Source organism: Bombina bombina, chromosome 1 (genome assembly GCF_027579735.1).
Source record: "Bombina bombina isolate aBomBom1 chromosome 1, aBomBom1.pri, whole genome shotgun sequence".
In the NCBI taxonomy this organism is placed as follows: domain Eukaryota; kingdom Metazoa; phylum Chordata; class Amphibia; order Anura; family Bombinatoridae; genus Bombina; species Bombina bombina.
This window is the reverse complement of record NC_069499.1, coordinates 325277677-325295926: the sequence shown is the minus strand read 5'-3', so window position 1 is coordinate 325295926 and position 18250 is coordinate 325277677. Positions and strand designations below refer to the sequence as shown.

The following is an 18250-nucleotide window of genomic DNA, read 5'->3' as shown; positions in this document are numbered from 1 at the left end:
TCTACAGACAACAAGGCTAACCACTGTAATAATGTCAGTATGAAATGTATTGAAGACTTCCCAGCTTTTGTGAGGGAGAGTCAATGATTCTAAGTTCTGTCCCTCTGTCGCACTATGACAGCTATATGATTTCCCTGCAGTTTTAAGGTACTATATTAGCTCTGCCCAGATAGCCCAATGAACACCCAGACACACTCACAATTCTGCCCAATATACACCCATATATACAGCAGGGTTAGCCTTAGGAAGTCAGGAGGGTGCATTTCTAGCTCTGGAAATGAGAAAATCCACAATTTTCAGATCTAAATTACACAGAAAGGCAGCAAATGACATAACAGTAAATTACAAAGCTGTTTTACTACACATTACAAAACATCTTAAATACAAATCTCAAGTCGTTTACTGTCCCTTTTAATGTTTTCTTGGTGTTTTTGTTGTACTATTTTGAAAGATAAGATCCTTAAATTTTAAAGGTCTTCTTTACAAACAATTATCTTTATTTCTTAAAATGTATAAAGTGATATGTGTTATCTGTTGTGCATTTTACTATGTGTTTTCTTTGGCAGGATGAAGGCTGGCTAATGGGAATTAAAGAGACTGACTGGAACCAGCATAAGCAATTTGAGCAACACAAAGGAGTATTCCCAGAGAACTTTACGGAGAAATACCTGTAAGGGAAACCCATATCCTGTTTCTTCTGCTCTGGGATGTAAAGCAAATTTTCTGTGAAAATGAAAAACATCTACCCTAAGAACAAATACAAACAACTTAGGAAGATAGTCCTTAAAATGTCATCTTAAAGGTTCAGATTTCTGTTAGAAGCAAAAAAAAAAAAGAAAAAAGAAAAAAAAAAGCTTAATACAGCTCCAGAATGGTGAAATTGTATTCATACCTTACCTCAACGACAAACATAGTGATTATTCTCATTGTACATCTGTTACATGTATAAGTAAGAGGGGTGCCATGTTACTTGGTTAAGTAATAATGCCAAATACTGTGTCTTTCAAACATTTCTCAGTAATTCATTTGAAATAATGTTTCTCATTATTATGCTGTGTGAAATAGGGTTTCTGTAAAACATATTGGTGCATTTATAACATTATATACAAATGACAGAGGGTAGATCAGCAGCATATACATGGTGTGAATTCTGTGACTTGCAATTCATTTGGTACAAGATTGGTGAAGTTGATTGTCCACAATGTCATACTTTTTCCTCTTCCATTGACTCGTAGCTATGACTTTCCCTGCTATATTCTGTTTAGAAACTGAAACATGAATCCTTTAATGCATAACACAAAGGTGGATTTAATATATTTATTGGGTTAAATATATATTTTTCCTTGGTTACATAACATTTAGAATATTTGTAGTACCAGCAATTGTGTCACATTTTTGAGTGTTTTTGTTTTTGAACTCCCAAACTGTAATCTGTTACAGCTTGTTTATATTCCAGATTTGTTATCAAACTCTGTCCATTTCTTAGCTCAAGCCAGCTGACATTTTTTCTACTCCATTTATTACTGATTTGCAAGTCTCATGAACACTGATCAGTAACATGAAATGATTTGTCCGGTGTTTAGATTTGCATTTATTTAAATCTAAGATCAATGTTACTAAAATATACCCTAATCACTATTTAAATGTTTTATTAACAGTGCAGATTTACATAAGCTACTCTAGGCACATAAATTAAAGTAATAGTGTGCCATGTTACATGGAGGTGTTATGGGAGACCAATACTTCCACTGGATATAATTAGTAGCACCATCTTGACTCAAATAGTCATCACATGGTGCTATTAATACAGGCATTGCTTGTATATAATATGGTTGTACATAAGTAGGAAGGAAAGCATAGCAATTTCTTGTCATGGCGTTTCATCCCATCATGACTGTCTTATTGGGATTTCATTAAAGATCAGTTCACTGAGCATTAGTTTATAAAATCCTCTTGGGTGCTTTAAGCTTCTCTAAAGTTATTATTTTCCACAAATAAATGGAACCTAAAGTTTTTTTTTAAGTGGTGAGAAGGGGAGAAATTAGAATCTAGTTACAACTCTAGTGTATTAGTATTAGTGTATTAGTATAAATAATACATTGCTCTTGTGGTGCAAAAGGTCCTATCACTAAATAGAACTATGGCAATTTGACCCACCAAAACTTTATTTATAAAGTTACAATTGATAAGACATTGGCAAGAGTGGAAAAGGACATTAACTATTGAGTGTTATGTGTGCGTTTTAATGAAAATAGTTAATACAATGTTAATTTTTTTTGTAATATGTAGTTTGTGATCATATTAATGTAGTATGATTATAGTATGAGTCAGGAATGAGAAATTTCAGATTTTACTCCTGGTTTCCAAATGGCTGTAACTATAACTTGCTGTATTACAATTATTTGCAGTGATTGATCTATGTTCAAACTATATATTTTTTTTCTATTTTTCTTAACATTACCTTGATTTGACAATGAGAAGTGGTTGGCCTTTGTTGGCTAATGGGTTTTATAGTCTTGAAATTAAAAAAAAGCAAAGTGTAAAGTTTACAGGGAAAAGTCAGTTCTCCAAATGAATGGGTCTATCTCTTTATTGACGACATTTGGGTTTAAATAAAGTGGTTTTCTGGAAGTAATCTAATGCCATATACTACAGATCTATATGGTGTCATCAAAAGATTATTAGCTTCACCACATACATGGGAAGCATTTTTTTCAACAAATGTAATTCATTACATTGGTAATAAAGTTTATACTTTACATGAACATATGAGCTTTTGTTTTTTGATGCTGAAAATATATATTATATAATCAGAAGATAACATAATTTGTCAGTTTTTAATAAAGAGATATCACCTGTACCCTGACTTTTCTTATACAAAGAGATAAGGGATGTCAGAATGTGAAATGGAAGGGTCTAAAATTCTTCTTTTTATGTGCAATATGTACTCATTCACTGCCTGATGGGAATGCAGAACACTACTAAAATGTTGTTGGCCCTGTCTAGTAATCAAGTGGTCAAATGGTGAACCTAGTAGCCTGATATTTGGTTATTATGTCATAGCATGTAAAAGTAGGGATATGAAAGAAAAAAAAAAAAAGCAGGAAAATGTAGCAAAATGAGGAAACCATAATAGTGTGAGCATTTTCTTTCTATGCAAACCATGGCTAATAAAACTATATTTCTTTGTATTGTTTTATGCTCCCATGAAATCTCCATGATACATATTGGCAGGTCACTGGCCAGTGCTTGTTCATTTACTATAGGCGGTGTAAAGGATATACACAAACATATTTATTGCTAGATTGTGGGCTATATCACATTCCAGTTGTAAATGGAACATCTGGCAGTACAAAAATCCTTCTTCATACACTATAATGGAGACTTTTGTTCTTACTACCAGATGCTACTTTTAGAACTGGAATGTAATCTAGCTGTTTTTATATAATACTCGTATAAAGGCCACATATTTATTTTGCTTTTAGCAAAGAGAAATGGTATTGGAAACCAGTGATTTAGTGGGATAACTATAACACAAACACATACTTTATGACACAATGAGAAATATGTAATCATCATTAATTATAACCTTACATCCATTTCATTTTCGTTTCCATGTCTGAACTTCCTATGCAATTAATTGCTGTTTGATGAAGTGACTTGTGAAGAACGAGTAATTAGAGAATGTTAAATTAATGTTTGTATTACTGGGGAGATCAGCTATAGATGGTCTAGCAATGTTACCTTGAGGCTGTAAATCATAAAGTCTGGTACCTTAAGAAATCATCATAGATTTGTATCCATCATAATAATCTACATATGGTTACTCTGACTATTTGTTTTAAGAATTTTCTGTCTAGATTGTTTTTCTCCATTAGAACAGGCCATGATTTCCCCTGGACAATTAATGAGCTGATTCTAGGAACTAAACAAGTTACAACTCTGCAACACCATAATTTAACTCTACACTCAATCCACTCCATTCCACTCCACATCCCTTCTTGGAGGTTCTGGTTTATAAGCTAAATCCTTTTACAAGTATGCTTAATCTTGCTTCAACGAGTTTGCACCTTTAAGACTTGGAAACCAATAGTATTAGTAAGAGAATCTTACCATTGAAAACATAACTGATATCAAGACTGTGTTTTCTAGTTGTGTTTTTTTTGTGTTAAGCTTAAAAAAAAATCTGTATTGGTAAATTAAAATGGAACAAAAAATATTTTAATACTGTTGAAATAAATGCTGCATGGATTTATTATATTGTGATTACTTAGGACATAGGATGTCCAAATTATGTATTTATAACCAAGGAAGTGGCTGTATTTAATTTTAACTTGGCCTATAGTCACCCGTTGTAAGATTTTAGTTTGCTTCCTACCCAGCGGGAAGGCAAACACTGTTCATGTTGTTTTGTGGCAGATATTTGCAAATGAAACCTTAGACGTTTCTGAATCCTTTGTTGGGTTATAAAGGTGCATTCAATCTTAAACACCTGCAATTAACTACTAATGTTTCACGTTTGTTACATTCATTTTAATTATAACTTTTTTTATTTTTTTTTATTTTATTCCTTAATTTTTCTATGAAGCAGCAAATAAGTCCTTGTATCATTCGTTTCTTTAATTTCTTTAGTGCCGTATCAGTATCTGCTCCATTAGTTTACCTAATACATATTTTTATGGAGAAATATGATCAATCATTTATAAGATATATATGCAGCAAAAACCCGACATATATTTTTCTTGAAATGGCAACAAAACTAGAATAGGATATGTTTACAAGAAAAAAAAAAAACATTTTTTGGAAATGTTGCATTTAAAACATAAATTTTGTTATTTATTTAAAAATGTCTCTGCAATTTGTGCAAGTAGTGTTAAAGCAGGGTACACGTATTACATTTTGTAAAATGCACACCCTATGTTTATATGTCAGTGCTTGTTGTTTGTGTAGGCAGTGCACGATCGTGATGCACAGAAAGTGTATTTATAGATGTAGGGTATAATAGCAGTCAAACTATTTCACCTCATTCATTTTTAATTTACTACTCTATACAGATTTTTTTTTTTAACCAAAAAGACTGAATGCTCCTTTAAAAACAAACACATATGCCTAATGGTCAGTAGTTTTACCTTTATTTCTAACCTTTCAATCCAATCATCCAGCCTCTTGCTATTCCCCTGTCAAAATGGTAACATGTAGGAGGAAGGGATGGATGGGTATTTCAAAAGTAACCCACCCAGTGCCCAACAATCCTATAATTGTGAACGTAATTAAGGTACTCCAGTGTACTTGAATGCTGGTTGAGTCAGCATGCTGCCTACTCACATGGAGAAAGTAATTGTTACCCTTTATTGGTTTTCTGGTTTCAACAATGTATTGGGCGTATATATATGTGAATTTTAACCTCCAGTTGATACCTGTGTTTATGGCCACCTTTCAATAAAGGAGAACATATATTAAATTTATCTGGATGTCTGTGATTATATTCTTGTTAATTGACGGTGAAATTTCCTGGTGAGAAAAAAATAAAACAAAACAAATATTTCAACTGAATTCTTAAATTGTGAGTTAAAGCTCCATATAAGTAAAAAGTACTATGTGCGCACATAATCATGTGGTGGTTATATGTACTGTATGTATGTATGTATGTGTGTGTGTGTGTGTATATATATATATATATATATATCAGAGGCGTAACTAAAAACCACAGGGCCATCAGAGGCGTAACTAAAAACCACAGGGCCCAGGTGCAAGAATCTAAGAAAAAAAGGGAATTTGATACATATCTTTTTTTTCTTTCTTTTTTTTACATTTAACACAGAAAAAAATGTAAATCAGATTACATGTCTGCAAAAGGAGGTACCCTGTGCCCACAGTCTGTGAGGTGGTCTGACCCCCTATTACTGTATTTAGTGACACTGTTTAACCCACCAGTACTGTATATAGTGAGTTAGTGACACAGTCTGTAATCTTCCGGTGAGATGGCTGGCCTGACCCTACCCATCCCAGTACTTTAGTCTGTGACATGTCCAGCCCCCCGTACTGTATATAGTGGTACTGTATAGACTGACACTGTTTACCCCCCCCCCCCAATGCTGTAGTAACAAGGTCTGTAATTTGCTGGTTCCACAAACATACACACACACACACACATTAATGCATAAATACACACACAGTCACACACACACACACACACACACACATTAATACATAAATACACACACAGTCACATACACACACACACACACACACACACATACACACACACACACACACATACACACACACACACACACACATTAATGCATAAATACACACACAGTCACATACACACACACACACACACACACATTAATACATAAATATACACACAGTCACATACACACACACACACACACACATAAACACCAATGGGTAAAACAAAAACACTAACCCCTGTAGTAAGAGACACTAGTGAAGCATCACGTCACACTCATATGATATCAGTGCAGGCAGTGGCAGGTCAACGGTTGTTTTTTTTGTTAAGATGGGCCCCAGTCGCAATTGACACCTCTGCACCCCATGTAGTTTTGCCCCGATATATATATATATATATACACACACACACATTTTATATATTTATTTCAATAATTAATACAGTTTAGATAAAATAAAGTATTTTACACATATTTATAGATATTTTAATATGTTTTCATGTTTTTTTATCCTCTTGCTATTCTTTGTTGAAGAAACACCAATGCACATGGATGAGCCAATAACATGAGACTTGTTTGTGCAGTCACCAATCAGCATCTCCTGAGCCTACCTAGGTATTCTTTTCGACAAAGGACACCAAATTAGATAATAGAAGTAAATTGCAACGTTTTTTAAAATGGCATGTTCTGTCTGAATCATGAAAGAAAAATGGGTTTTATGTCCCTTCAAGGACTTGTGCACAACACATAAATCACAACTTGTAATATGAGCGATGGCCGAGCTATCCATTAAAAATAAAGGGTGTACTCGAAATATGTAGGCTCCGCTAAACAATCTTTGATTATTCTATCATACCATTAAGTTATAATACCATATTGCACTAATCTTAATCAATATTAATAGCGTACCTTGAGCTTTCAATAATGTTCAACTTGTAATCTAGAATTATGTATTGGAAGCAAAGATTAACCTAATAATAATATGAAGATGTAAATTTAAGTTATTAGTTTTTGTTTTAAATATTGAAAAAATAAGTGTACAGTTCTATTGTCCAAAACCAGGAACATGTGGCCAATAAGACTGGATTAACATGAAATCTTAGAGCAAATAGTGGAAAAAAACAACTATATAGATGCATACAAAATAGCACTCCTCACCATAGGATCCACTTAAACATAATGTGCTTCTAAATAAAAAGCACAACAAATGCAATGACCTTTATTAGTATATACACACTTAATTATATGGTAAGTCCCTGTCAGGTGGGAACACAACGCAGGTAAAATCAAACATTATTAATTCAAATTTAAAAGGTAAATGGCAAGGTAAATGGCACCTAAATAGTAAGATACTGGGAAATAATCTGAAATAGGGTAGATGGGTATGGGGCAATCCACCTCAGCCTGGAATAGGGTAGATGGATATGGGGCAATCCATCTCAGCCTGAAATAGGGTAGATGGATATGGGCAATCCACCTCAGCCTAAGTGAGAAATCCAGACAATGTTTGGCATATAATTATATATCAACAAAAAAAGGAAAGCATCTAAATAATAATAGATATGAACTGGTTGTAACATTAACCCGATGTGGCAGGTGATAAGCTGCGGATATGATTGAATAGCTGTAATAGCTGATGCTCAATAAAAAAAATCATTGTGCTGTACAAATACTAGTTTTGTGTTTAGTGAAAGTTATAGTCAGCACAAAGTTTGACTGGTTCATTGGTTGGATAGGAACGCTATTCAGAATTATATCTGCTACAAGAGATATCTTTTTTAAAAGAGCAACTGCATATCTCACTATTGTTATGAGTAACAATGTATTAGGGGTAAACCATTACCACACTAAACTGCAACATCTATGTTTTTAAGTTGTATCAAAGTGGTACTCTAAAGTAACTGTGATGTTTCTTAAGAACAGGTTAGGTTACAGCTATTTTGCTCTTAGCGAGTAACAGCAAGATAATATAAATCAAATTGAGACAGACTAGGTCCGTGAATATAGGGCACCTGTGGCAATTATAGCTCACACCAATAGTGTTCAACGGACCGTTTTGTGTTCTAATACAGATGCTATATTTCAATTGTAATTATAATGTGTTAACAGAGTCACAGGATAGCAGTACAAATAAGGTTGAGAACAGCACTGTCCATGTGTTTAGCAAGCTCTATGGTGACCATTCCTATATTAGGAGGTAACAAACAGACCCAAGGTTACTCTATTGGTTAACTACCCAGTATTTAGAATGGGTTAGATCTCCATATAAGCATTAGGTGCACATAATAGTATGTTTGATATTGACCAGAATTAAAAACGAGGATCCCGAAAATCCTCCAACAAACTCCCTAACATGTTTCGCGATAGACGCAGTTTGTTGGAGCACCTAATGCTTAAAGGGAGATCTAATTATAAAGTGCAGCACAATATTTAAAATCATTACAGAGAGAAACGTATATTATTATACCATTCATAGTGCTAGATTACAAGCGCTAGCTTGTGCGCATATTTCAAGTCGAAAGTAAATGCATTAGCTTGAGTACAAACAAATTTAGCGCACGTCTGTTTTTTTGTGACTAAAGACCTAGAATAAATTGCAAGAGTTAAAATAAATGCACAAAACACAACATAAATACATTAAAATAGTGTTACTCTCATAAATACAGTATCTGATAACATTTTTGATTATAAATATTATTTTGAATGGAAAGGGCTATAATGTGTATGTATGTAATTTTAAAACAGTTTAAAAAAAACGTCCTTAGATTTAGATCTTGACAGCATTTTTATTTAAACTTTTTTTAAATTATTTTAAACTAACCCCACCCCTCTCCTGAAAAAATAAAAGTAGTATTGCCCCTACTACCCCAATGAAGGAGCCTCCACTGCATGATGTGAAGGAACACATAAATACTCTTTTAGAAATAGATGGGATGTCAAAGAGGAATGCTCCAGCTGTTGCCACCAACAAAACATAAGAACAATCACCAAGCTGATAAATGAGAAAGCAAGGTAGAATTGTAATAAACCCTAATAGTACATGTGAAATTTACTCTAATTGTCTCAGAATTGTTCACTGATGGCACTCAATGAAATATGTAAAATCTTAAGTGGCAGGTAATGTAAAAATACAAACACACATGAAAATTGCACTTAAAAACAAATTCTGAAGTTCACAAAATAAAGAATCAAAATTCACAGCCACAATGACCTTAGAATCATGGGACAAAAACAGACCCAAATGGCTAATTCCCTGGGCAGACCAAATAAATGGGAAACAAACTTTCTAGCTGCTTGTTAGACAATCCAAAGAATAGGCTTCAGTCTTGGTAATGTTTACCTTGTAATAAGACAGTGTAGACATCCAAAGTAAGTCAACAGATTTAACAGGGCCAGGAAGGAAATATCATTCTTGGTAAGAAACAGTTATATTATTCACAAGTAGGGATAATTTATGTATCATGTTAAGTATATAGTACGTTTTATGATGTATCATAACAGTCTATGCATATAGGATCTCTCTGCTAAATAGCCCCAGCAAGGAGTTTAATGGCCAAAGCTGTCTGAAATGTTTCAGGAAGCCCAGAATTACTCAGTATTTCAAAAATTTATTGTCACATAACCTTGTAAAAAAGCTTTTTTCAGTATGAATAGATGAGAAGTGAGAGATCTAAGAAGAAAAGTCCTTGAAAATATTCAGAAGGTGATGCTTATTGTGAGAACCCATCCTCTAATGAATGAGTGGAGGCTAATTCATTAGAGGAAGGGTGGCGACTGGTGAATTTTAAAGATGGTGGGGCTCACCATATATATGAAATAAAAATATTTTTGTTGCAAAGACATGTAAGTGCCCTCTTTCAGACATGAATTTATATATATATATATATATATATATATATATATATATATATATATATATATATATATTATATATATATTATATATATACACACACACACACACATATGCAGAGGGGTAAATTTATAATGGTGCGGACGGACATGATCTGCTATAGCTAATCATGTCCGCCACACATCGATAAATGCCGACAGCATACGGTGTCGGCATTTATCATTGCACCAGCAGTTCTTGTGAACTGCTGGTGCAATAACGCTCCCTGCAGATTCGCGGCCAATCGGCCGCTAGCAGGAGGTGTCAGTCAACCCGATCGTATTCGATCGGGCTGATTGCTGTCCGCCACCTCAGAGGTGGCAGACGAGATAAGGAGCAGCGGTCTTAGGACCACTGCTTCTTAACTTCCGCTTCAGGCGGAACTGAAGCGGAGTGGGTCAGAAGCAGTATTCACTGCTTCATAAATTGACCCCAGAGAGTCACAAACAAAGGTACCGGATGCTCAATCCAAGCTCTCTTACTGTTGCGTTTCTTCTGTGCCCCAAGAGTGCACACTAATAGAGATGGTGAGGTTCCAGGTGCTCCAGGTAAGGCCCCTGTAAGGCCTCAAAGTAGAAGAAATCCCCAAAGGTCCTGGCACTTCTGAATGAACACTCCCAAACAGATGGGATAAAAATTAAAAAAACGTTTATTTAATCCAATGATTTAAAACATGCATAGATCCAACACATGGATACATACAAAGATAAGAACAAGACTAAGATGAGGTAACCACTCCCTTCAACATCAGTGATCACTGATAATCTGAGGGACCACGGTGTTGGCCTTTTAAATTAAAGTACAACGATAGAAATCAAGCATGTGATTAACCCCTAGTCCAGTTCAAGTACTGCCTTAAAGAGAAACACCCTGTGATTTGTTTTTAGTGCTAATTCTAATATGTTAATACAAATACAATGTACACAACCTGTTTATAGCTATTCAAAAAAAGCAAAATGTTATCTAATACTATACTATTATAGAAATTTTTAGCAAACAAATATCGAAAAGGGAAATTGTTATAATAACAAATGATTAGTGTCTAATGAACAGATCTACATACATACGGGAGTTTAAGCCTTTGGGAATTCTGGTATCCAAATTCAAGATCCAAAACACCTAACCACCTCTTCTGCCCATGGGACAAAATCAATACCTTGGACTCTTAATAGGGTACTGTCTGAACCATGGTGTGTTCCGAAGTGCCTGGCTATGGGTATGTTAGATTCTGGGTCCTCTATAAATCTAAGATATCCAAAAATCTATCCCTTAGTGCCCTTTTGGTTTTACCTACTGTATATATTGTATGTTACAACCCATACAAGTTAAAAGATAAACAACATGTGTTGTGTTGCAATTAATGAAGTAACGAATCTCAAATGTCTTAGTATTACCAGCAATTTTGTATTCAAAAGTACTGCCCTGCAAAACATGTTTACATGTTTTGCATCTTGTTCCACGACATTTGTAACATACTTTTCCTCGTTTTAACCAAGTATTTTGGAATTGTTTTGGAAGCATAGAGGGAGAAAGGATGTTTCTAAAAGTTTTTGCTTTTTTAGGCACAAATTTGATTCCTTTGTCTATTATATCTGAAAGTATGGGATCACTATGTAAGACTGATAATTTGCTGTTTTATTAAACCACATATTTGATGGTATTCCTTACTATACGCAATTATAAACAAAGGTGGTTGTTTGTTATCACTATAAAAGTGTTTGGTTTTTGTTCTATTTCTTAAAAATGCATCACAAGGAATTTGATCCACCTCACCTTTTATTTTGTCAAGGAGATTCTTATCATAGCCTCTATCTAGGAGCATATGCATGATGACATTGGCTTCATTCTCATATGTTTCAAGAAGTGTATAATTTATTTTTACTCGTAATAGTTGTCCCTTAGGTATGGACTTGAGTAAATGAGGAGAATGACAAGATCTGGAATTCAAAATAGTGTTACCAGCAGTGGGTTTGCGATATAGTTTGGTCATGATACTCTGTGTTTCAAGATTTGGGCAAAGAGACAAATCTAGGAAATTTAGCAAAGCTCTACTACACATACACACACACACACAATCAAGCCGGTTTGGCCTACCAGGATACCAGGAGATTTCCCTGTGGGCTGCAGCAAAACTCTACTATATACATACACACACACACACACACAGTCAAGCCGGTTTGGCCTACCAGGATGCCAGGAGATTTCCCTGTGGGCTGCAGCAAAACTCTACTATATACATACACGCACACACACACACACACACACACACACACACACACACACACACACACACACACACACACAGTCAAGCCGGTTTATGAGGACAGAAACACACAGATTTCCGGTTTTTATGGTTTATGAGGACAGAAACACACAGGTTTCAGGTTATTATGGTTTATGAGGACAGAAACACACAGGTTTCAGGTTTTTATGGTTTATGAAGACAGAAACACACAGGTTTCAGGTTTTTATGGTTTATGAGGACATCTGTGTATCTTGATGCAGTACCAAAACCAGACTCCAGGGGCATAAACACACACACAGAGGTATACACAGAAACACACAGATTTCAGGTTTTTATGGTTTATGAGGACATCAAGAGAAAAAAGTTGAGGATGTTATTTAGAGTAAGAGGAATGTATCTACAGTGCCGGAATTATGAGGACTCGGGCCATGTCCTCATAATACCAAATGTCCCCATAGCGTTGCGTGTATTCAGGAGAAATGTCCCCGTAAACCATAAAAACCAACACACAGTCAAGCCGGTTTTGCCTACCAGGATACCAGGAGATTTCCATGTGGGCTGCAGCAAAACTCTACTATATATATATATATATATATATATATATATATATATATATATATATATATATATATATATATATATATATATACACACACACACACACACACACAGTCAAGCCGGTTTTGCCTACCAGGATACCAGGAGATTTCCCTGTGGGCTGCAGCAAAACTCTACTATATACATACACGCACACACACACAGTCAAGCCGGTTTGGCCTACCAGCATACCAGGAGATTTCCCTGTGGGCTGCAGTAGCTGGGGCTGGAAAGCTACAATTTAAAGGGGTGATTAAAGAATGCAATTGGGTTGTAGGGTGCATATAACAATAATCTGGCACTTTTGTTTAATACAAACCAATGTAATATAATTCTGAAAAAAATATTGGGGGAAGGAGGATCCCAGTAATCCCATTTGAGAAAAATGGGGTGTGCGCATTATACTGAGTCAACGGAGAAAAGGCCAGGTCCCCAAATTTTCCAGGGCTGCTTTTTATTCCCAGTCCAGCCCTGTACACAGTATATAAATCACAAACTTGGGGACAGATAGGAGACAGAATACAGTAATGCTTTGAAACATGAAAGTAAAACATACAGGAGTGAGGTCCATGTCTTCCACTATTGATAGTTTAAATACTTTTAGTATACATAAGGCAACCTCACCCATTGTCCCACAGATATACTTGCAGTGTGTATTTGATTTTGTGCACCTATAATCTCAGACACACATCACTTTCAATGGGTCACTGCAGATGATAAATTTAATTAGACACAATGCACTATTGTTTTGTGTGACCTGCCGTGGGGAAAGCCAGGATTTTTCTGTGGTTGCTTAGCTTCATGTATAGTGTTGCTTTATGTCTGGAGTTTGTTATTACCAGGATGTACAGCAGCTGCATAACACACAATAATCTCTCATACACATGGGTTATGTTAGGATGTGCTGTGCTTTCTCACTCACTCTTACCTAAGCCTTCCCTTTTACAGGCACATTATTGTCACTTATGTTCCTATGCTCAGCTTCTCAGAACTTCCTGTTTAGAGTCATGATGACTTCCCTGCAGCTCCCCAGTAAGTGGGCTGGTGAGGAGGGGGGGGGGGCACTGCAAGTCGTACTCGGTATTAACTGTGACAGTCCTGGCTGCTAATTCCCCATATTATACCCATAACAGCAGGGATTTGCAGTTCTTGTTAGGATCGTTTTACAGTTAATGCATAGGAGCAGCTAACAGTGAGAGGAGTCACAGCTGGTTCATAATAGTCTGGAAACAATTCCAGCTTCAGCTCTGTTAGCCTGGCTCTCACCTCCAGGAAGGGACATTCTATGAATACTCAGGAGAAACATCAGAATGGAAGACTGCAGCATTGTGTTATCTGGCTGTGAATAAAGGAGGATGAGAGATCAAATCCACATTTTGCTTGCACAAGCCATATTAATGCAAAAGATTTGTCTGGATGGGCAAAATATCTGGATGGGTTTGTCTGCATTTGGCACTAGTCTTAATGCCATACCCCACATTGCAAAGTAACTAAAAAACACTATTAACCCCTAAACAACCATCCTCCCACATCACATTACCTAAACTACACTATTAACCCCTAAACAACCATCCCCCCACATTGCAATACCTAAACTACACTATTAACCGCTAAACCACCAGCTCCCCACATCACAATAGCTAAACTACACTACTAACTGCTAAACCACCAGTCCCTCACATTGCAAAGTCATAAAGTAACATCTAAACCTCCTAACCTAACACCCCCTAACTTAACCCAAATTAAGATACCCAAAAAGTACAAAATAAATCCTAAAACCCCACCCCACAATAAACAAAATTCCTATCCTAAAACTAAAGTACCAGTAGCCCTTAAAAGGGCCTTTTGTAGGGTATTGCCCTAAAGTGAATCAGCTCTTTTGTGAACAAAACCCACTAACCCCTTTAACATTACACCCCCTATTTCCCCCAACCCCCCAAAATAAAAAACAACTATAAAAAAAAGATATTTTACAAAATACCCGAAAAGGGCATTTGGATTGGCATTGCCCTTAAAAAGGCATTCAACTCTTTTGCTGCCCAAAAATAAAATAAAAAACCTAATCTATAAAAAAAATGCACGCCAAAAATAAAAAAATACCAAATTTGGTACTGACTGATGTTAATGGCGGCAGCGCTCCATCTTCATCCCGGCAGCGGTACATTTTCATCCCGCCAGTGTTCCATCTTCATCCATCTTCTTATCTTCTCCCCGGCGGTCCATCTTGTTATCTTCATCTTGGTGGTGGCAGCTGTGATAGTCGGTCCTCCTCTGTTGATCACCAACATAGAGCGGCTCTTCATGCGGTCTCCAGTTGCACACTGAATAGTGAATGTGAGGTACCTCTTTTATTTGGTGGTACCCTTGCATTCCTATTGGCTGATTTGAATCTTCATCGTCGGCTTAATGCTGATATTACGAGTTGAAAGTAAGTGCAATTTTGTTCATTTAGACTAGAATGATTACCGCAAATTCAGAGCTCTGGTTAACTGTTTCACAAAACATAAAAGTATCACAAAACACATCAAAAATACATTACAAAGTATAGTTACACTCATAATAACACAATCTCATAAAAATTATGAATAAAAATTTTGCACAAAAAAGTTATAAAGGTTCAAAAATATGAGATCTCGGCTGTTTGATTTTTTTTTTAGAAATATAGGTATGTCTATAAATGTGTACATATGTATTTATGTATTTATATGTGTTTATATGTATTTACAGACATAGATACTCATATAAACACATAAATACATATGTATACATTTATACACATATATATTCAAGTACATTAGAGCCCTTTGCAGTAAAGTAGATGAAAACATGTTAAAGCATATTTATACAATGCTCTATGTATTTCTAAATAGATATTCCTATACATATCTGTATATATCTATACCTATATATAATCATATATATATATATATATATATATATATATATATATAGAGTATATATATATATATATATATATATAAATATATACATATATATTACCAATAAAACCTCAGATATATGTATACATATTTATTTATAAATAAATAGAACATAATCTGTTATTTGAAGATCATTGGAATGTGAAATATTAATATTTTCATATTGGGTTAGTGCAAGTGAGAACAAGCGATTGGGTTTGTGCAAGAGTGGTGTTGTTTTCTCCATTGACAAGAGCAAAAAGCTTACTTCTAGCACAATTAACGCTTGAGCTGAAGCGTTAGTTTGTACTCCACTCGTAATCTGGCCCTATGTATTTGAAAGAGCAGCAGTAGGTTAAATATAATAAAAATATATTTTTCATGAAAAAGTTTACGTAAAAGCGATTTAAATTTAAAAGGAAATGCATGGTTGTGCACAAACAAACCTGTAATATATACATGAAACAGAGAAAATATTTGAGTATTATGTCCTGTTTTTATCAGGCTAACCTTATGTATCCCCAGGGTTCTTGATTTTCTTTAAGAGAGCATTACAAAAATGCACGTTATTAGCCAAAACCCATGACTGTATGTATGGACTGCTTTATTAATTTAAACTAATTCAAATGTATTTTAATTGGTACTTGGGGCATTGGCAAGGGGTACTCCAGGGATTGGTCTTCATTATTTTTCCACAGATGTAGCTATTGCAGACCTGACAAATCAAAGAGAGCGGTGCTTCTCATTTCTACCCTTGAGCACACCTAACAGGGTGTGAGTATTTCCAGCCTAGGTGGGACCACTTCTCAATCACTGATTCACCTCAAATTAGTAAAACCTTAGATGGGCTCAGATCTGGCTTGTTAGTGACATATGGGGGCTGGAGTTCAGCTTTACTGATATGAGCAGAGAAAGTGTATTACTGTGACCAAGTGTCACAGAGACAAGTACTAGATAAATGTGCCGCTGTGAAATAGGTAAAGTGCATCATACTGAAGTATGCCGCAGTAAAACAAGACAAACTGGGCATGAAATGGTTATTAAAAATAGAGAGATGGTACCATTAATATTACTTTCCTCATCATGCAGAAAATAGTTTATTTTCCTCTTTAATGTAAGAAGCTAAGTAATTGCATCTAAATAATAATATCAGGGGGCTATGGGGTCGATTTATGAAGCAGCTGATGCTACTTCCGACCCATTCCGCTTCAGTTCCGCCTGAAGCGGAAGTTAAGAAGCAGCGGTCATAAGACCGCTGCTTCTTAACTCATCCGCAACCTCTGAGGTTGCGGACAGCAATCAGCCCGATCGAATACGATCGGATTGATTGACACCCCCTGTTAGCGGCCGATTGGCCGAGAATCTGCAAGGGGCGGGTATTTATTGATGTGCGACGGACATCATACGCTGCATCGTATCATGTCCATCCGCACAATAATAAATTGACCCCTATATATCTGTGTTTTATGTGTTTATTATTCTCTGTGGTAATATTGCTGAAAATTACATTCCGGAAAACATAAAATAAATATCAGATTCCTATATATTTTCTTCATTAACATATCTCATACAAGCTTGTGAAATCAAGTGATACACAATTTCCATTTTTGCTTATATAAAAGATCAATAATGTGCTACAGTTGGGGTACATAGAAATCAAAAGAATGCCTACAGGGGTACTTGCTAAAAAAAGTTGAGAATGGTTAAGAAAACTATGATTTAGAAAATCACTAAGGCTGAATACAAAGTTTTGCATGGTACATTTTAAAAATTTAAATGGGGGCCACTGTCTAAGAGGTCATTAAAAAGTAGTTCATTAGTAGCGCATACAATTGATTTAAAATTTAAAACTTATAAAAGTTCATTAGTTTTTAGTTTTTGGACTTCGTATTAATAATTTTCTTTTATTTGTCTAAAACTGACCTTTGCAGAAAGGCTTCCAACATCTCTAAAATTAGTATTTTATAGTTTAACTATGTTTCTGCAAATCCCTTTCGACATTCTACAAATATGTGAATCTATTTAATTTGATAGATTTTTTTGCTGACATTTAAACAAACTTCTTAATGGGCTGACTTATCCCAAGAATAATGAGGGGGCATCAGTTTGCTTTTTTGTTGCTGTAAATTACAAAATGTACTTATTCCCTTGTATGTAAACTAAACAAATCTAAGGGAGACAGTCTATAAACAACTCCTTCAGCAAAACCCCCCTCAAAAAAAAACAAAAAACAACAAGAAAACAGCAAGGCTATATGCTACATTTTATTAATAAAAATATTTCTACACAGCTGTCATAAATGCTGAAAGCAGAAGAGAACAGGGTTAGTGACATAGTGACTGGACAGCAACCCAAGCTTATCCAACGTACTGCTTAGGGGTTATAATGTGGCTCTCCAGAGGCTT

General features: G+C 35.3%; 1 protein-coding gene across 7 annotated transcripts in view; it reads left to right on the top strand.

Annotated features, from left to right (window-relative positions):
• BIN1 (bridging integrator 1) overlaps window positions 1-5465 on the top strand; it is a 189838-nt gene extending 184373 nt beyond the window's left edge. For all 7 annotated transcript variants that reach the window (XM_053698094.1, XM_053698098.1, XM_053698092.1 and 4 more), the window contains one exon: window positions 567-5465. In XM_053698094.1, the coding sequence (XP_053554069.1) occupies window positions 567-674 (108 nt within the window). In that variant the 3' untranslated portion in view covers window positions 675-5465. The remainder of the gene's footprint in view (window positions 1-566) is intronic.
• The last annotated feature ends 12785 nt before the right edge of the window (window positions 5466-18250 follow it).